The following is a 19,267-nucleotide window of genomic DNA, read 5'->3' as shown; positions in this document are numbered from 1 at the left end:
CACATACTCCTGGATTTTTTAATAACTTTTCTTAATATAACACAGTAGTTTTTATAATTTTTGATAGTTTCTGGGTCACTACTCTTTCTTGCTGTCAGATACATTTCCCTTTTCCGGTTACAAGATATTTTTATACCCTTAGTAAGCCATGGTTTGTTACAAGGTTTCTTACGAGTATATTTAACTATTTTCTTGGGGAAGCAGTTTTCAAATGCATTTACAAAAATGTCATGAAATAAATTATATTTTAAATTGGCATCAGGTTCACAGTACACCTCATCCCAGTCTAACTGCTGTAGGCTTTCCCTGAAATTGGCAATTGTTAAATATGCAGGCTTCCAGCGTATGCAAAGAAATCATTATAACAAAAGAACTTGACATTTTATATTGTCAGGTAAATATGTAACAGATGGACACACACTCCAAGATAGTCACCATTTCATGACCAGTGTCAAGTCATGTGGCTCATACACACCTGTGACAGGAGGGTACACCTATCAAGACATGGTGGCAAACTATGCAGTTGCACAGATGCCTCCTGACATCATTTTCCAGCTGGATGGTGCCCCACCACATTATCATGTGGATGTGTACCACATTTCTCGTGGAGACATTTCCTGAGTGTTACCGCCCCCCCCCCCCCTTCCTCCCTGTCTCCTGATATGACTCTACTGGACTACAGTGCATGAGTGTTTATCAAGCAGTTGTTTGCAGAAGAAGGGTCCAATACCTGGTACATTTGAGACAACTGGTATGTGTCACAGTAGGGGCCATAACACGTCATACTTATGAACATTTGGTGATAAGTCTAAAATTGTTCCAGTATATGTAGAGCTACAAATGTTGCCCACACTCAGTTGTACAAACATGCATTAAAGTCTTTGAGCTCCTTTTTACAATGTTGTACAAATAAAGTTAGAAACCTTAATAGCTACTGAAATACACACAAATATTTTTGAATTGTTCGTTTATTTCCACAATTTCAGGTTATCTTCTCTGGGTGGGGGCAAAAAAAAATAAAAAAAAATAAAAAATAAAAAAATGAATAATAGAAGCAACTATCCATGCGTTCTCTCACTCCTGATCTAATTTTAAGGGCACTGGATGTATCTCCTCTGAACTTCAGTTTGGAGGTGGTGTTGGTCATGTTTTTTGTCTTGTTATCTAGGCTGAATTCTTCAAGATTTGAAGTAGGGTAGTTCGATTAGTGAGGAACACACCTTCCAGAAAGCGAAGGTGGTCGTCACAAATCCCATGTTGCTGAGTGTCAGCTATGAAGGAATGGACTCGGATTCTTAATCTGCTGAGCACCTGGTCATCCCTTCCTGAAGCCCCATTGGTATTCTCCCAATTGTGGTCCAGTTTGTTTTCCTGCCCTGTTCTGTAGAGCTTTTGAGAGGATATTGTAAATGGTTAGTGGGAGAGGGGTGCCTAGGTAGTTGCTTACATCAATTCTATCCCCATTCCAATGTAGTGGATGAATTACAGTAGAGGTCCGTCTGCTAGGAAGTTTCTCACTTTCCCAAATATCATGAATAATTGCGACAAGTTTATCAATTGCATTATCTCCTGCAGTCTTCCACAGTTCAGCAATTATCAGATATTCACCCTGTTCCTCACTGTCCTTCAGTGTTTGGATGATAATCTTGATTTAATCCTTTGTGAATGGAGACAGATCTATGAGGATGTTTGGATGTGATATCTGGAGCCTCAAACTTTAGGAGCTGTTAAAGATAAATGGATAGATCCTAGCAATTACCTTGATCACTAAGGGCTGATTTTTTCCCTTCTGAAATCTCTGGACTATAGGCCCAGAGGGTTGTATAAGTTCAGAGTTGCTGTATGTCAGTTACGTGTCCATTTTATCAAAATTACGTCATGTCTTATTTTTTTCAAAGTTTCGTTTGATTTGTACTAACTGATTCTTTTTAAATGTGTGTATGATTCGTCCTGCAGATAGTTTTTAATGCAGAGTTTTTCATGTTTGGTGTGTTGACTCTGTTGGTTTCATTTTCCTGGAAATTCCATTTTTACCTAACAACCTCTCTGCTGCATCACATTCATTACCCCAGTAAGAATGCTTTCTGAATGTTGCAAGTGGGTCCATCTACTTAGCTGCTTTGAATATAGCTCCTTGCAGTTGTTCCTGTCTCCAGACTTGCAATTTCCAACTTGTGGCTGAATACTTGGTTTCTCCTTTGCTTGTCTCCATCACATTTATATTTTTTTCTGGGACTGACCTCCTGGTATTGGAATTAGATCAATTACGTTCAAACATAAACGTTATACTGTGACCAGGTTGGTATTTCTCACAGTCTTTACTTTCTGATTCTCTTTTTGTGCCTTCCATGCAGTGGTGAAATAGTCAATTTGGAATTCTCCAAAGTTGGAGTTTGAAGATGTCCAGATCTTCTGCTTCCTGGGCAGGTGGTTCAAAGCAGTTGAATTTAGAATCAGACTGAATGTTCTGCATATCTTCTGTTCTCTCTTTGTAATTGGTTCACCTGCGAGCTTGTTAGTTTCCGACAATCTTCTGATACTTTTTTTTTTTTCTAGGTATGCTATGCATTGAAGCCTCCAAGCAGAATGATGACGTATTTGTTATGTACTTTGGAGAGGATATCCTCTTGCTCCTTTCAGAATGTGTCTCGCTCTTCAAAGAGTCTTACCTGATTGATTGGTACATGTATTTTTTGCTTCTAATAATTTCCGGGTATGCAGCCGGATCCCGTCGACATTCTGCCACGATATTTCGGCCCAGAGACGTCCGGCCATCATCAGGTGAGTACACAACTACTGAAGAGCCCAGGTGCAGTCGCGGTATTTATGCCGAATCTCGCGCATGCACATGTCAACACCTGACGCATGCGCTGTAGGATGCCAGTACATTTTGCATGCGCGAGGTTCGGCATAAATACCGCGACTGCACCTGGGCTCTTCAGTAGTTGTGTACTCGCCTGATGATGGCCGGACGTCTCTGGGCCGAAATATCGTGGCAGAATGTCGATGGGATCCGGCTGCATACCCGGAAATTATTAGAAGAAGAAATACGCCGGGAAAATTTCAGAAGTCACATGGTACATGTATGTTCACCACTGTGTAAACCTTCATTTGCACAGCAAAAAAGAAAGAGTAGATGGTCAGGTTGTAGGGAAATTGAAGTCCATAACTGAACTCAAAATCTACCTGCCTAAGAGTGTTTTATTATTATTATTATTATTATTATTATTATTAATTTATTTATTTATTATTTAGTTTTATTTTTCCTTTTTGCCTTTGATGATTATATAACCTTGTGACTCAAAGCAATGTTCATCTAAGATTCTCATTTCCTAAACTACTGATATCAAATTCTACCACCTTTGTGGATGCAGACTGTCATTTTTTGCCGTTTGTTATTAAGTGACTCACCATAAAAACTTCTTGCTGTTTTATTGATATAAGTAACATTGAAGGCACACAGGAGGAAAATTTTGTCATTCTGTAAAGTCTATTTAGTATAGGCCCCTAGGCTTTGTAAATATTCTAAATGTTCTTTCCTGTGTTTTTTTGTTCTGATATTTCAGCATCTAGTTACTTTCCAAAACTTTTCAAACAGATTATTGTTTGTATAGTTCTCAATCGATTTCAGTTGCACTTGTGTGCATATGCTCTGAAATAACAGACCTGTGAAGTGCGTGACTTGGTAAATATTAATAAGAATAATGCACATTATTTTTTTAAAAGTGTGCAGCTATTGACAAACAAATGCTTTCGTGTATTGTGGCGTCCTGTGCGCCTCCGCATAAACTCAGTGTAGAAGAATATTTAAGTCATTCTGTTGGGCTGATAGTCCCATGACTATAGTTTGTGTTTGACATAAATTGTTCTGTCCACTTTTTATTCAGTTTCATGAGTATGTCCAACTTCTCACAAGGAGGCAGATTCTTGCATATCAGTCATGATCATTTCATTTGCTACTGTTAATCGCTATCTGTTCCCGCCCACAAAATTATTCTTCTGCCTCATAACACTTCCTTGGTGCTGGCATGGTTCAGAATGGCTTTTTCCAAAGCAAATGATTATTGCAATTGTTATTTGGCAACAACTCAAACCTTTTGGCAGCAGCAATGTATGTTATTAAAATACAAGAAATAATTTTTGACATCAGTTTTCAGAGCATGGTGTAGTGTGAGATGGTAAAAAAACTATACTGGATAAATCAAAATTATGACCATTACTACAGTGTCCTCCCCCTGGGTCACAGTAACCATGGCCAAAACATTGATGTCTCCAGTATAGTGTTTTACATTATGACATGGTACCATTCGCAAAAAAAAAAAAAAAAAAAAAAAAATCATGAACTGACAGGCTGTGGAAGCCTATGCAAGTAAATTACTTTTGGCTTATTTGAATAGTCTCAAGCAGGATATTATTGGAGGAGCTAGTAAATACAGTTTTCTTATAGAACAATTATTTTACAGTTTTCTTATACAGCAATTATTGTACAGTTTGCTTATACAACAATTATTTATAAATTATTTTTCATATGGTATAGCTCAAGGGAGGGTATTGCACATAGTCCAGCATCGCACTCTTCACAATAAATATGTGTCTTTCTTATTTTCTCCATATTAATGTCTTCTTTGCTGCAGCACACTAGGTATATCTCACTGGTGCCAGTTTCTTATCAGTAGAAGGAAATTATTTAGGAAAAGGTTGTTCCACCAGTTGTGTTGGGTCTGAGACTTGGCAAGGAAAAGCTAAATTGCTTTGCTGAGAGGAAGGACTCGCGAATGCATTTTTTAAGTTAACTTTCATTAAGCTGAAGTAGGAAATCAGTTATCCCGAATTCCTCACTGAATTTCTTGTAAACCAAAGACGAATGTGGAGGTGCAATGTCCATCAGTTGGCAGAATTGCTTTATGTAATATTTTTAGAGAAATTTGCTTGTTGTTGTATAATTTGTCATGTATTGATCAGCTAAGTCAGTGCCACTTATTTTGCCTTTGTATTTGTGGATAACATACACATTTGTGTACACTGTTTTCTTCCTCTTCATTTGGTGTAGTCTGTCACTGCGAATAATAGAAAGAGTGTAAATATATTTCTGGTCACATTGTCACATTGCCACATTGCCATCAGTTTTCTCAAGCACTATTCATAGAGCATGCAGTGCAGCACTCCAGGCAGCCCAAACTAATTTCAGAGAACACTTGCGGTGAGGCAATGGATGACCTCAGGTCCATTTCATAGTGCATGGTCTAGGGGTTAATCCTGTTGGAAGACGCTATTCAGTACAGGGCTGACATTTGTTACTGCGTTGTAGATCCCTTAGCATAGAGTTCACATCTTCATCAGGGCAAGTTTTGCTATAAATTATCCCATTTCAGTGTTAACATTACCTCTCTCTTAACCTTACCATCCAGTATGATTGGACTTGATTGATTTATTGATTGTTTGACATTCTAAAAACAATGATTCTGAATGAAGTTCATTTGTAGTAATACCAGTGCTTAATTTAAAAGAAAATGTTAATGGGGTCTGTGTTGATGTTGTCAGTCTCATGCATTTAACAAACAAAATACAAAATAATTTGCACACTTACGTATCACGCCATAAATAATTTTACCCATCACACAACTCCATTTAAAGTGCTGTAGAAAGAAAGACTCTCGATACTCATAAATGAATACAATGATAAAATCAATACGGTTTCTAAGAGGATACAGTCTTTAGCAAGTAATATAAAACAACTACTGCAGACAGATGCACTGGATGTAGTTATAATCAATTGGAAAATATTTTTTTCTGTTGCAGATCAAAATGCTCTGTACCTGGTAAATACTTCACATAATGGAGCGCAGATTTATGAGCTGGTGGCGGCAACACCTAATGAGAAGAAGACGTGAGTGCTCTTCATTTTCGTTACCTTTCTTTCATGTATTTGTTTGCTAAGGATTTTGTTGAAGCAAAGTTTTCGGTCATCATATGTTAGATAATATTCAGACTGGAGAACATACTGTAATATTAATGGTTAAATGTAAGGTATCATTTTCTCCTTATTTAGTACATGCGTTGAATCGTATCGTGTAGCAGTTAGTTCCCAAGTCATAATGAGTTAAAAGGGATACGATTCAGTGTGCACTTGTGTACGTGGTAAACTAAATAGCAAATAACTATGTAAATGTTGTGTTGGGAATAGTTTATGTAGTTGCTTGGAGCATAAGGTCAATAATAGTCAAGAAATGAACTGTTTGACTTCTGAGGAGACACCAGAATAAAAGTATATTCTTCTTTGTCATTGATTTGCAGGGATTACTTAAACAACGTGACACTGCGTAGTAAGAATGTGTCCTGCTTGTTGGTGAGAGGTTATTTTTTATAGGGCGAGCATGTTCACAGTTCGCATTTGAGAAATTGTGTACGGGGAATGCTCATTTGATTATCTAGTGTGGCTGGCAGCTAATTTAGAAAGTGGTGACTCATGATTGGCTATATCACATTATATTAATAACTGCCTCAAGATGTACTGATGCCACAAGTACTAGTAATTGACTCCAAAATGTACACTTGAAGATTACTTTCAAAGGGGAAAATTGTTACAAATAACTCAACTTCATAATTGTAACGTGTACCTCATTGCACCATGATTCTTGTGCTATGGTTGTTCGCGTTCACTCCTACTGAAGAACAGACCAATCTATCCTAGAGGACCTTTAATGTCTTGCCAAATGGTGATATCGCCACATTGGTAGTTGACAAGTTCTATATCACGAATGTGATAAAATGATCAATAAATAAATATTACAAATTTTATGCAGCAGGGGATAACAGATTTTGAAAGATCTTTTGTCATAAGCTTGTTTCTTCCAATATACTACATTGCTTCTTAACTGGAGTGTTAATTTCTCTTGGATGTCGTCATAACTGTGTTACCATTCTGACATTGCCCTGCTCCTGCTTTTCGCCATTATTCTCAGCTGTCGTGTTTACTTTCAAATGAAGAGTTGCCAATAGATCAAGACGTACAGAACTAAAACAGACATAAATTGCTGTGCATCTATCTCCAGTCTCCCTTCCTTCTCTCCCAGTGCCATTTAATACTACCGTTCGTTAGTAATGGGACACACCTTAAATATATGTCATTCATTTAGTCATTGTTTTCCGTAAACCCCTTTATGAAGAACTGTCTCCCGTTAATGTGGAATGAGCCAAAATGTGCATTAAAATGCAATAGGAATGACGTCAGGTGGCACTAGTAGAGTATGCTACTAATGAATTGTAACAACTGCTAATGTACTTGCCTTGATAATTATATGAATTTTTGCTAGAGTGCCAGTACTTTATATATGAGGGGTGTGAAACAGGCAGCTCATAACAGTTTTTTATGCAAATTTCATTCAGCCCATTAAAACATGCTGAGAGTGGAAGGAGTCAGTTTCTTTGGGCCAATTGCTTGTTGTTGAGGTTTCACGCATCTAAACCGTGCTTGCTAATTCACAATGTGGTTGTAAACTTGTCCTACTGTGCTGTGCCCTACCTTATATTTTGGAAAATAACTCTGCTGCAACATTACATTACCATACACATGATGATGGAGTCTGATGGCCTCTCTTTTTTCCTGTGCTAGTCGGTATTCCAAATCAAACATTCTTACCATTAAGTATCTGTATAGACTGTTTTCATCCAGTGTGGTTTGCTCTGTCTCTCTCTCTCTCTCTCTCTCTCTCTCTCTGCACCATTGGTACAGTGAATTTGACCTCCAGAACAACACTTTTCTCCCCCTTCTGACAATTCTTTTCTTTTTGACAGATGTAAGTTTTTGGACACTTTAACATTGTGACAAGAAAAGTTTTGTTCTTCAGTTGTTGCTTCCTTGTTAAGATACTCCACACAAAAGCTGACTCTCATTTAACAGCTGCAGTTGCCTTGAACTTAGTGATGATGTAGAGAGATGTTAGTTGTAGTGGAGGGGACAAACAAAATGGAAATGCTTATTTTTCAAAATGAATTTGTGTAAGAGCACAATATGCAATTAGGGTCATATGTAGACAAGAATGTAAGCCAGATTCAGTTATGCAGAAATGTGGAGCACAGGGATATAAAGTTGCACAGTGGATAAAGTGGAAGTGCAGAGTTTGAACCGTAATTAGGTAAAGCAGTCAACAAGAAAAGGTTAGACTACATAAGAGATTTTAACTACCTATAATATTGGCTACTTTAGAGTATGTAAGTAAAAGTAATAGTTAACACAGTAAATCATAACTGAAAAATAAATGAGAGAGTAAAGGAAAACTTGCTTAAATTCTGTTTGCTTTATAGTTCCCCTATTTCTCCTATTTCTTTGGAGGCAGTTACTGTAAAGATTTTCATTTTCCTTTCCTTTATTTCTGTCTGTTTTATTTTGCCAAATTTTGGAGCTGACTTGGTGCATAAAGTGGCAAAGCATTGATGAAAAAGCTATGTAATTAGATAGTACTACTAGTAAACTTGAAGAAAGGAGGCTGCTTGGAACTGTGGAGGAGACAGATTGAAGTTTGTAATGAATTCAGTTATAGACCACATAATAGTAAAATTGATGATCAATTTCTGTTGTTTAGCCTTCACCCGATCCAACAATTACAGCAGTGACACATAGGACTACCCACCTGTGCATTGCTGATATAGTCTGATATGATTATGGGTACAAAGCTGAATCCAGTCATGAACTTTATAAACTAATATATGACCAAACATGGACTTAAATAATCGAATAATCTTGAGCTGGACTGAAATGGCAAGAATTGCCGGTCCTAGTCCTGTAAGCGCGTTGTATAAATTTGGGACTGGGAACTTCTGTGCAACAATTATCAGGTGGTTCTTTGAAATTATGGTCGTGGAGAATTACCCAGAGCTCATAATTCGATGTATTTGATCACATTAAGTTTGTGTCTTCAGCTGGAATTCCATTACCATGTTACATGTATGTGTGTGTTCTTCTGAGTCTCCTTTACAGAGTATACACACATTACCAGATTTGTCCTTCTAAATGAAATTGCCATTAAATCTTTTAATTTTAAATGCCATTCAAAGACTCCTATGCACTGTGAGGTAGCAGTCAACCCACAGTGAATTCTTCATTGAATTCGTGATTTTCTTTTGGTTCCATTTTTAATTATGTAGGGCTTTCTGGCCTTTCTAAGGAAGAATTTTGAGAATATCTTGTAAGGTCATTAATTTCTTTGAGCAGAAGAATGGTTACTATGTAGCCAAACTTACTGTATTTGTATTTGCCTAATACCATTATAAATGTGACAAAAATAAACATTACATATTCTTACAAAGACAAATGAAAGTACCATTCAGTTTTCTTCTGAAAAGGGTACGACAAGTTTCCGTCTTAGTCCATTTAGGACTATCATTTTAGCTCTAATTACTCCTTTGTTAATAGGAATAAGAAAACTAATCTTTCTTCTTTTCCAGTCTTCAGTGAGTTTTTTTTAGAATAGTCATTCATGTATGTTTCGCTGTAGTCTACACTGTACATTGAAATATTCCTGGTGGTGGTGCCTCACATTACATTGTTCATAGTTGTAGTCCTGCAGTGGATGCTAACACTCACTTCGTGTGTCGTGAACCACTGATGTTACTCTGTGACAGTTTCCTCTCCCTGCTTAAATCAGCATGAGTATATGGCATCATAAATCAAACATCAAAAGACTGAATATTGACACATTTGATCGACTGGGTAGAGGATACACGCTAGCACCTCATGGCTTTCTGTCCTGGGGCTATAGAAGGGTGTGTGGCTTCATTCAGTGGGTAGCACATACTGCCAGTTAAGTTTCCATTGATGCTGCCAAACAGAGTGCACCTTTTCAGATCTAAGATGAGATGTGGTGCTGCCACATTGGAGTAGCAGTGAGCCAGAGCATAACAGCAGTTGACTACGATACAGTCTGACATTTTGAAATGTCACTTTCCTGTGGAAGCATTGATAGCTGGGAAGTCATGAATAATGTTTCATTCCATTAAAGCTTTTTGAACCACAGGATGTGAAAGAGAGAACATATTTTCGTTTTTAAGCTGTGCTTCTGTTGTGAGTACAGTACTAGAAAGTTAAATATTTAATATTACTGGAACTTCCTTTCGCTGAATAAATATGTTAAATTGTATTTGCACTGGGGAATAAGCAGTTTAGATAGTGGATGGTACAATCTGGGAATAGACATTGAAATATTTCATTATCTCATTCTCATCGGCATACTTATCTGCCAATATCAACGCACTCGTAGTGATGTGCAATGTATGAGCCAAATTATGTTTGGAGCTGCACAAGAAATCAGAAAATGAGCCATTTATTTGTGGGCCTGGAGCAAGTTCCTGCACATGACAATACAAACAGCTCCAAGTGTCAGCAGCCTTAATTCGATGTGCGAGATAAAGTTAGAATAGTTCCTATTCACTTACCAATGATACATGCTCTGTAGTGATTTAGCAGTATTCACAAAGATCCCATTATCCAACTCTTGAGCTGGAAGACATACTTTGCTAACAATTGTACTCTGCCTTCAGCTGACTCCTAGCAGCTTATGCTGATCATCTCCGTATAAAGGGCAACTGTTCAAAGCAGTTCTTGTCACTTGTTTCACCCTTATCAAAACCATTTACATGGAAACAAGAGCAGTTTATTTGATTCATTTAAACCATGTCAAGTTTGTTTGTTCAATTAATGTCTCTTCCAGCTGGCTAAGAAATCTACTATTTAATACAAGGTGTCTTACTGATCTATCGCAAGTGCACACACTAAGTTACAACATTTCCCTACAATGGTCGCCACAGATTATGCTGATAGTACTCTTACAAATTCTTTTAACCTTTCTGTACTGTAAGAATAAATTCTTTGACAACTGTGGACCACTAACACCCGACTTTTCAGATGCTCAGGTCTGCGGCGTAGAACAAATGGGTTTTGACGTAAACACAGACAGTCTCATTGCCTTCCTTGTCTCCTACTCAAACAAGTGCTGTCTCCTGGCAGGAATCCCTTCATTTTAATCTCTCATTAGTTTAATGTTACTGGGGAATGCATGACATCACTGAAGGTATCTGAGATGTAAGCAAGCGTAGCAGACTGAGACCAGATATTTCAGCATGCATTATGCTGCTGTCCCATAGCCATTGCTTCAGATTGAAATGATGATATTATCACCACTCAAATTAAAATATGTATCTGTATCTGATAGTTAATTTTTTGATCACTTCACCCGTATATTCTCAGAAACTGTTTGTTGCATCGTTAGAGAAGTCCTGTAATAGGTGCAAGAAGGCTCATTGTATAAACACTTTATGATAGACTGCTCTTCATGTGTATTTGATGTAATTCTGTCAGAAATTCAGGACAAATGGAAAGCCTGTAGTGTTTGTACAAATGACTGAATGGGTAGTTACAGTTCTATTCAATGAACTGTGTGAGGATTTACCGACATGTATACTGCATAAACCACTGTGAAGTGCAAGGCTGAGGGTAAGTTTATTGCACCACTTATTAAGGCTTCTTTCCACTCTTTCCACATGTAAAACATCAGGATAAATTTTTTTAAATACCACTGATGTTGTCTTTGTGGTTATTACAGGACTGATGTGTGGGGGGATTGTAGTACATGCCTAAATTAATCACTTGAAGCTGATTCTTGAAACTTCTTAAGTAGGCTTTCACCAAATACTTCTGAGTGAAACAAACTGGTGATCATTGATGATGGGCCTTCTTCGTAATGTCCAGTATCCCTTGTTAGTCCTAGTTGGTATAGATCCCACACACTTCAGCAGTAGTGTAAGCCAGGATGCAAAACTGGTTTGTAAGCAGTCTCCTTTGTAGGCGGCCTGCATTTTCCCCCGTGTCCTGCCTACTACCCAAAGACTGACACATGCTTTACCTACAACTGATCCAATGTGATGATCGTTCCATGTCATATCCCTACAAACTGATACATCTTGTTGTTTGTATGAGTTGACTAATAGCAACTGTTACCCATTGCTGTTGTAGTCATCAGATAAGATATTTTTTCATATTGTGGACACTCTTACATTTAAGAACATTTAAGCTTATTGCAAATCTTTACACCACTTTCGGATTAGCTCAAGGTTTGACTGAACATGTGCTGCTTTCTTCAGACTGAACTGTTGTACAGACAACTGCATCGTTGGAGATTACTGTTGAGTGCAAGCTCATTCATATACTCAGGCCGACGAAACAAGTGCAGCCAGATGACCTTGTCGGATGTTAGTATAACTTTGTATACATTAACAATTGTTGCGACATAGCTGTCTGACCAGTAGCACCTAACCTCAGTATGATTGTGCCAGTGAATTATTAAAACATTTACCTATGTAAAAATTGGATACAAAGAACATTCTATGCAGACTTCAGAGCAGACATCTCACAGTTGACATTGTCACTTTCTGGGACTTAGGGTGCAGGCTTACCGATGACTGTTGCATAAGCCTGGTGGGACTGGCTGTATCATCATGCACTTGTTCCACATTATAGGCAGTGATGTTGAGCTGCTCACTAATTGGCTTGCTAGGAGAGACAATGTCATCAGATATTTGATTGGGGTATGAGGGGGCTTTGCAAAGTAGTTCCCCCATTTGGAGTGCCCTCTGGAGGAGGCCATTCCTGCCTGTCTGTCTGCTGGTGACACCATCATATGAGGAGGGATGTTGTCTGGCAGATAATGTGGATATAACATATTGATATCCCTCCCCTCCCCTCCCCTCAACTCCACTCTCAGGGAAGAGCGACAATGGCCCACTATTTGGAGAAAAGTGAGGCATCCATCAGAATCCCAGCACCTGCTCTGGCATTGACCAGGTTGGGTCACAGGTAGGGTGTTGACAAGGACTGGCCATTGTCATGATGGGGTGCCACCAGCTGACACCCGAACAGAATGCCACCCGGATCTGAAACTGAGGAGGAGTGACTACTTGTGGATGGAGTTGGTTCATCTGTTGCTGTCACATTGTGTAGTTGGTGGAGACGATCACATACATGGCTTTGCTCAACCAGCCACAACCATCCTGGACAATCAGTGTTGTTTCCCCAGGTGCTCAAGGTAATGCTGAAACAAGGCTACAACCAATCTAACACCAAGGGGAAGACTGTATTTAGAGTGTCCAAAAGGCATGTTGATGTCCGCAGTTCACAGGTTGTCTTAAAGTGGCAGCTGTAGATAAGCATCCATCAAGATGATTTGGAAAAAGAACTTCCTGTGTCCGAGATTCACCATGGGAAGAGGATAAATGTCAACAGTGGCCTGAGAATTCACCATTGCCTTACCTCAGTAGAGGTGGAGTGTGCCATTGGCCTAAACAATGACCAATGGCATGGCCCACAAGGTTGCTCAGTACCAGCCACATTCAGGTGGTCAAACTGCTGCTTCATGCTGTTCCTTGAGGCAAGTGGAATGGGGTGGGCCTTATAAAACTTTGGAACTGCGTCTGGGTGGAGAGTAATATGAGCGGTATAGCTCTTTACACCATACTGGGAATCGGAGAACAAGTATTAATACTTGGAACAAAGTTGATGACATGGCAGCCTGCTGTCAGTCAAGTGAATTTGGTGAGCCTCATCATGGATTGCAGACCCTAGGAGATGAAAAGAGGTAGAGACCAAGGATGTTAGTGATTGTGTGGGAATGGTTCGCAAAGATCATGTCTGGCACCCTTGTGGACCAGTACTGGATCTGGACAATGCAGTGACCCTTAATGTGAATTACTTAACCTTAATGTCAGAGTAATTTAAGTTACCTTCTACCCTGTCTGAGAAAAGCTGCTGTGCTAGCTAAAACACCGAAGCATTGGTGTTAGCAAACAAAAAAGCCCCCTTTGCAATATCACCGAGGGTCCCATGATCTCCCCACTGCAGGTCTGGGGGTTAGATTAGGCCCAAGGTATTCCTGCCTGTCATAAGAGGCGACTAACAGAGTCTCTTACGTTTCAGCTATTATGTGATGGTCCCCTGTAGGGTTTCACCTCCGTTTTTCAAAATTTTCCCAAAGAGTGAGCCAATTGGGGAAGGGCACCTTAAATGGTGCATAATGTCCGTAATGCGCATTGTGGAGCATTTAAGAGGACAAGTTTAGGGAGGTGAAGGGCTTGCCCAAAATGCGGTCAGGATTGGTCTTAATCAAAACAGGATCCTCTGCCCAGTCGCGGGCACTACTCGCCTTTGACAAACTGAGGGCTGTTTCTATTTCCATCATGCCCCATAAGAACTTAAATATGGTCCAGGGTATCATGTTTCACAGGGACCTTCTTTTGCAGTCTGATGATGAGCTGTGCACCAGTTTAGAGTGGCAAGGTTTCCATTTCGTCCAGCATGTCCACCGGGATCCGAGGGATTATCATGTTCCCACCGGTGCCTTCATCTTGGCCTTCGAGGGTGACACATTACCTGAGAAGGTCAAGGTGATGGTCTACCACTGTGACATAAAGCTATATATCCCTTCCTCAATGCTGTGCTTTAAGTGCTGGAAGTTTGGCCATATGTCTTCCTGCTGCACTTCCAGCATCATCTGTCTGCTTTGTGGATGTCCTTCACATCCCAATACTCCATGTGCCCCACCTCCCATCTGTGTCAACTGTGGAGAGCACCGTTCACCTTGCTCGCCAGACTGCAGGATTCTCCAGAAACAAAGAAAAATAATGGAATACAAGACCCTAGACCAACTGACCTACACTGAGGCTAAGAGAAAATATGAGAGGCTAAATCATGTGCATATGATGTCAACCTATGCTGCTGGTACGACAACGGTTCTACCATCTTCCGTTCTGCTGCGTACAGTTGGCTCTCAGAGCCATCAGCCCCCACCTGCCCCCTTGATGGGGAGGCGCATTTCCCTCCCTGTTGCTCCCCACTCCAACCAGCCGTAGAAGCAGAAGTCTTTTTCTGCTCCTCTTGCCACGAAGGGATCCCTTGGGTCATTCCCTTACCAGGTTCTTGATAGTGGCAAAGCTGACACCCACCAGTGGCTGAAGCAACCGCAGGTAGCTGGTCGTAGGGCTTCATGGTCCTCCTCAGTACCTGAGACTGAATCAGTGAAGCCCTCCCAGCCGGACAAACCTAAGGAGCAGCGAGAGAAACCTAAAAAGAAAAGGACCCATAAGAACCAAGGCACTGCAGGACCACCACCACCACCACCACCACCACCACCACTGGGCCCTCAGATACAGTGGATAATGATGGCACAGGTACTCATCTGGTGGCACCAGGTGACCCTGAGGCATAAACTGCATCAGCGAGTTTTTCATGCCTTCCTAGTCTCATGATCACATAATCCTCCAGTGGAGTTGCGGCAGTTTTTCCACTACCTGGCTGAGCTGCAGCAACTGTTAAGCTTTACACCTGATTTCTGCATTGCCCTCCAGAACACCTGGTTCCCGGCAATGCGGACCCTTGCCCTCCGTGGCTATAAGGGATATTTCAGGAACCGCAGCAACTATAATAGTGTGTCAGGTGGAGTTTGTGTCCATGTCCTGAACTCAGTATGTAGTGAAGCAGTGCCCCTTCAAACCCCTCTTGAAGCTGTGGCTGTCAGGATAAGGATGACTCGAGCTCTGTCTCTTAAATATAGGTGCCTCCACACATTTCAGTTTGGCACATATTCTGCCATTGATCTCTCAGTTTGCAGTCCTGACTTTTTCCCATCTATCCACTGGAGAGCACATGATGACCTGTGTGGTAGTGACCACTTCCCCATCTTCCTGTCACTCCCCCAGCGTCATGCCCACAGATGCCTACCCAGATTGGCTTTAAACAAGGAAGACTGGGAAGTCTTCACCTCTAATGTCACCCCAGAATCTCTCCCACATGGTGCCATCGATGTCGTCGTTGAGCAGATCACTACAACAATCGTTTCTTCAGCGGAAAACACGATCCCTCATTCTTTAGGGTGCCCCCCAGTGAAAGACAGTCCCTTGGTAGTCGCCAGAAGTTGCTGAGGCAATTAAAGAGTGTCGGCGAGCTCTGCAGTGACATAAGTGGCACCTTCCCTAGAGCACCTAATAGCCTTTAAGTGGCTGCGTTCCCACGTTTGCCAGCTTATAAAACGATGGGAACAGGAGTGTTGGGAGAGGTGCATGTTGATCATTGGGTGCCATGCATCACCTTCCTAAGTCTGGATGAAGATCAGACGTCTTTTTGGGTACCAGACCCCAGCACGTGTCCCTGGCATTAAAATCAATGGTGTGTTATCTGCTGAATATACGCAATTGCCAAGCACTTTGCTGAGTACTATACTAGAGCCTCTGTGTCGGAGAACTGCCCCCCAGCCTTTCACACCCGTCAAACAGCGGATGGAAAGGGAAGTCCTCTTGTTCACTAAATGCCACAGTGAACCCTATAATGCCCCATTTACAGAGTGGGAACTCCTCAGTGCCCTTGCACATTGCCCGAACACAGCTCTTGGGCCGGATCAGATCCACAGTTAGATGATTAAACATTTCTCGTCCGACTAAAAGCAACATCTCCTTGTTGTCTTCACTGGGTCTGGTGTGATGGCACCTTTCCATTGCAATGGTGAGAGAGTACCATCATTCCGGTGCTCAAACCCGGGCAAAACCCACTTGTCATGGATAGCTACCGGCCCATCGGTCTAACCAACTTTCTTCGCAGGCTGCTGGAATGTATGGTGTGTCACCAGTTGGGTTGGGTTCTGGAGTCACGTAGCCTACTGGCTCCATGCCAGGGCAGTTACCGCCAGGGTTGCTCTACCACTGATAATCTTGTGTCCCTCGAGTCTGCCATCCGAAACAGCCTTTTCCAGACTCCAACATCTGGTCGCCTTCTTTTTTGACTTACGTAAAGTATACGACATCACCTGGCGACATCATATCCTTGTGATATTGTATGAGTGGGGTCTCCGGAGTCTGCTCCCAATTTTCATCCAAAACTTCCTGTCGCTCCATACTTTCCGTGTCCAAGTCGGTGCCTCCCATAGTTCCTCCCATATTCAGGAGAATGGCATTCCACAGGGCTCCATATTGAGTGTCTCTCTATTTTTAGTGGCCATTAACAGTCTAGCAGCAGCTGTAGGGCCATCAGTCTCACCTTCTCTGTATACGGATTTCTGCATTTCGTACTGCTCCTCTGGTACTGGTGTTGCTGAGCAGCGCCTGCAGAGACCCATTCACAAGGCACAATCATTGGCTCTAGCCCACAGTTTCCAGTTTTCATGCACCAAGTCAGGTGTTATGCGTTTCTGTTGTCATCGCACTGTTCGTCCAGAACCAGAACTTTACCTTAATGACGATCCACTCACTGTAGTGGAGACTTATGTATTCCTAGGACTGGTTTTTGATGACCGATTGCACCTTCACCAGCTTAAGTGGAAGTGCTGGCAGCTCTGTGTGATTGGATGCTGCCAGTCATGAGCTGCTAACTAATCAGCTCGCTGTGTGAGAAATCGTCTGATGTTTGATTGGATTCAGAGGGAATCTTGGCAAAGTAATTACCCCATCTGGAATGCCCTCTGTAGCATGCCACCAATATCTGCCTTTCTAAGTGGCTGCGCCTGCGATGTAGACCATTGGTGACGCCAGGATGTGTAAAGAGATTATGTGTAGCATATGCTGGGGACAAAAACAGCGCACAGTTTGCTGGTATATGAATGATTAGAGCTGCAATTCTCTGTAATAGGGAGAATGGCAACCAGAATTCATTGCGTTTAATGTTGTCATCTGGTCTGCTGTGGTATACAAGTGGCATGAACAATTTTATCTGTTGGGTGATCAGTGTGAAGGACTTCAAGGTGTCACATACTCCTGTGGAATAGCATTATCAGGAACCGAGAGGGTTTGAAAGGTGCTTCCTTGTGGATATTCATTTGATAGGTTGATAAAATCGTAAATTATCCTTATTTGAGGGGCATTCGGATGTGACAGTGGCTCAATGTTGGACTGCATTAAACATGAGAGCAGGCATACTTGCCAAGATTCGTGTCGACCATGTTTGATCGCCACAAGGAAGGATCACCATGTTGTGCACCAAGCACACTGTAACCCCTTCTGTTTCTTACGCTCTGACACCAGGGTGTGGAGAGGCATCAGACATGACTTCGGGACACGGCTAGTAATGGTAGAGGCAACTGTAATGGCACAATTATAAGTCAGTGTCATCCTGTGTCTTCGTGAGATACATCTCAGGTGACAATATTGTGGTGCAATTTTTCAAGAGTCGACACATGGTTCGTGTGTATGTGAAAAGTCTGGTTGATGATGAGGTTCTCCTGCACTGAGTACGATCCCCCAGATTTGGTCGTGATAGAATGTGTGTGGACCAAATCGGACATCAGCTCTGTCTCAGTAGCAATATCCATGAGATCAAGAACTAGTTGGGCCAGCTTGCCTCAGGAGAAGGTACAGCCGAATCAGGCGAGAGACAGTGCAGTTTCATACTAATAAGTGGGCTGATACTGCCAAAGTTTTTGTGAATTTGTGTCGATTTTGAAATAGTTGCAATAACATCATTACACTCTTAACACGTGAAGTTTCGTTTCGTATACTACTCCTTTTCCCTGTGCTTAACTTTTTTCTTTTATTTCTGCAGTGTACATAAGCAGAAAGGGTCGTCATAATCTTCATCGTCATGAACAATAATAGCGTGATTGCTGTTCACAATTAAGTGCCTGGCAGGGGGTTCATCAAACAATCTTAAAACAATTTCTGTACCGTTCCACTCTTGAACGGTGTGCGGGAAAAACGAGCACTTAAATCTTTCTGTGCGAGTTCTGATGTGTCTTATTTCATCATGATGGTCATTTCTCCCTGCCGCAACGAAAAAGTCTTCGTTTTAATGACTACCACCCCAATCCACGTATAATGCCTGTGGCACTCTCTCCCCTATTCCACTATAATACATACACGCCTGAAATTATGTCTTCTTCTGTCTTTGACTCTTCGTCCGTTGTAACATGTTGTGACCTTCTTACCAAGAAGCGCTCATTTCAATCACAAATTACGATCGATGCATCACAGATGGTACTTAGGGTAATAAGTACCGGTGTGGTAGTGAGTCAAATGAGGATAATAAGTACCGGTGTGGTAGTGAGTCAAATGCTTTTCGGAAGTCGAGAAATACTGCATCTGCCAGACAGCCTCGACGCATGGCTTTTTATGTGTTGTTTAAGAAAGAGGAACCGTGGAAGACGGAGATTTGGATGTGCATCAGCTAGTGTTAAAGGTTCAGCACTTTCTTTCTGGGATGCCTGGTACGGTATGCGAGGACTGGGAATGCATCTCTTCGTGC

At 41.2% G+C, this 19,267-nt stretch overlaps 1 protein-coding gene across 1 annotated transcript in view; it reads left to right on the top strand.

The window, feature by feature from the left end:
- Positions 1-19,267, top strand: part of LOC126456070 (rho guanine nucleotide exchange factor 12) — a 1,154,422-nt gene that overhangs the window by 952,281 nt on the left and 182,874 nt on the right. The window contains exon 28 of the mRNA XM_050091825.1: positions 5,800-5,887. Coding sequence (XP_049947782.1) covers positions 5,800-5,887 — 88 coding nt within the window. The remainder of the gene's footprint in view (positions 1-5,799; positions 5,888-19,267) is intronic.

This window comes from Schistocerca serialis, chromosome 2 (assembly GCF_023864345.2).
Source record: "Schistocerca serialis cubense isolate TAMUIC-IGC-003099 chromosome 2, iqSchSeri2.2, whole genome shotgun sequence".
Classification (NCBI taxonomy): domain Eukaryota; kingdom Metazoa; phylum Arthropoda; class Insecta; order Orthoptera; family Acrididae; genus Schistocerca; species Schistocerca serialis.
Note: the sequence above shows the minus strand (reverse complement) of the source record. Positions and strands in the feature narration are given on the sequence as shown.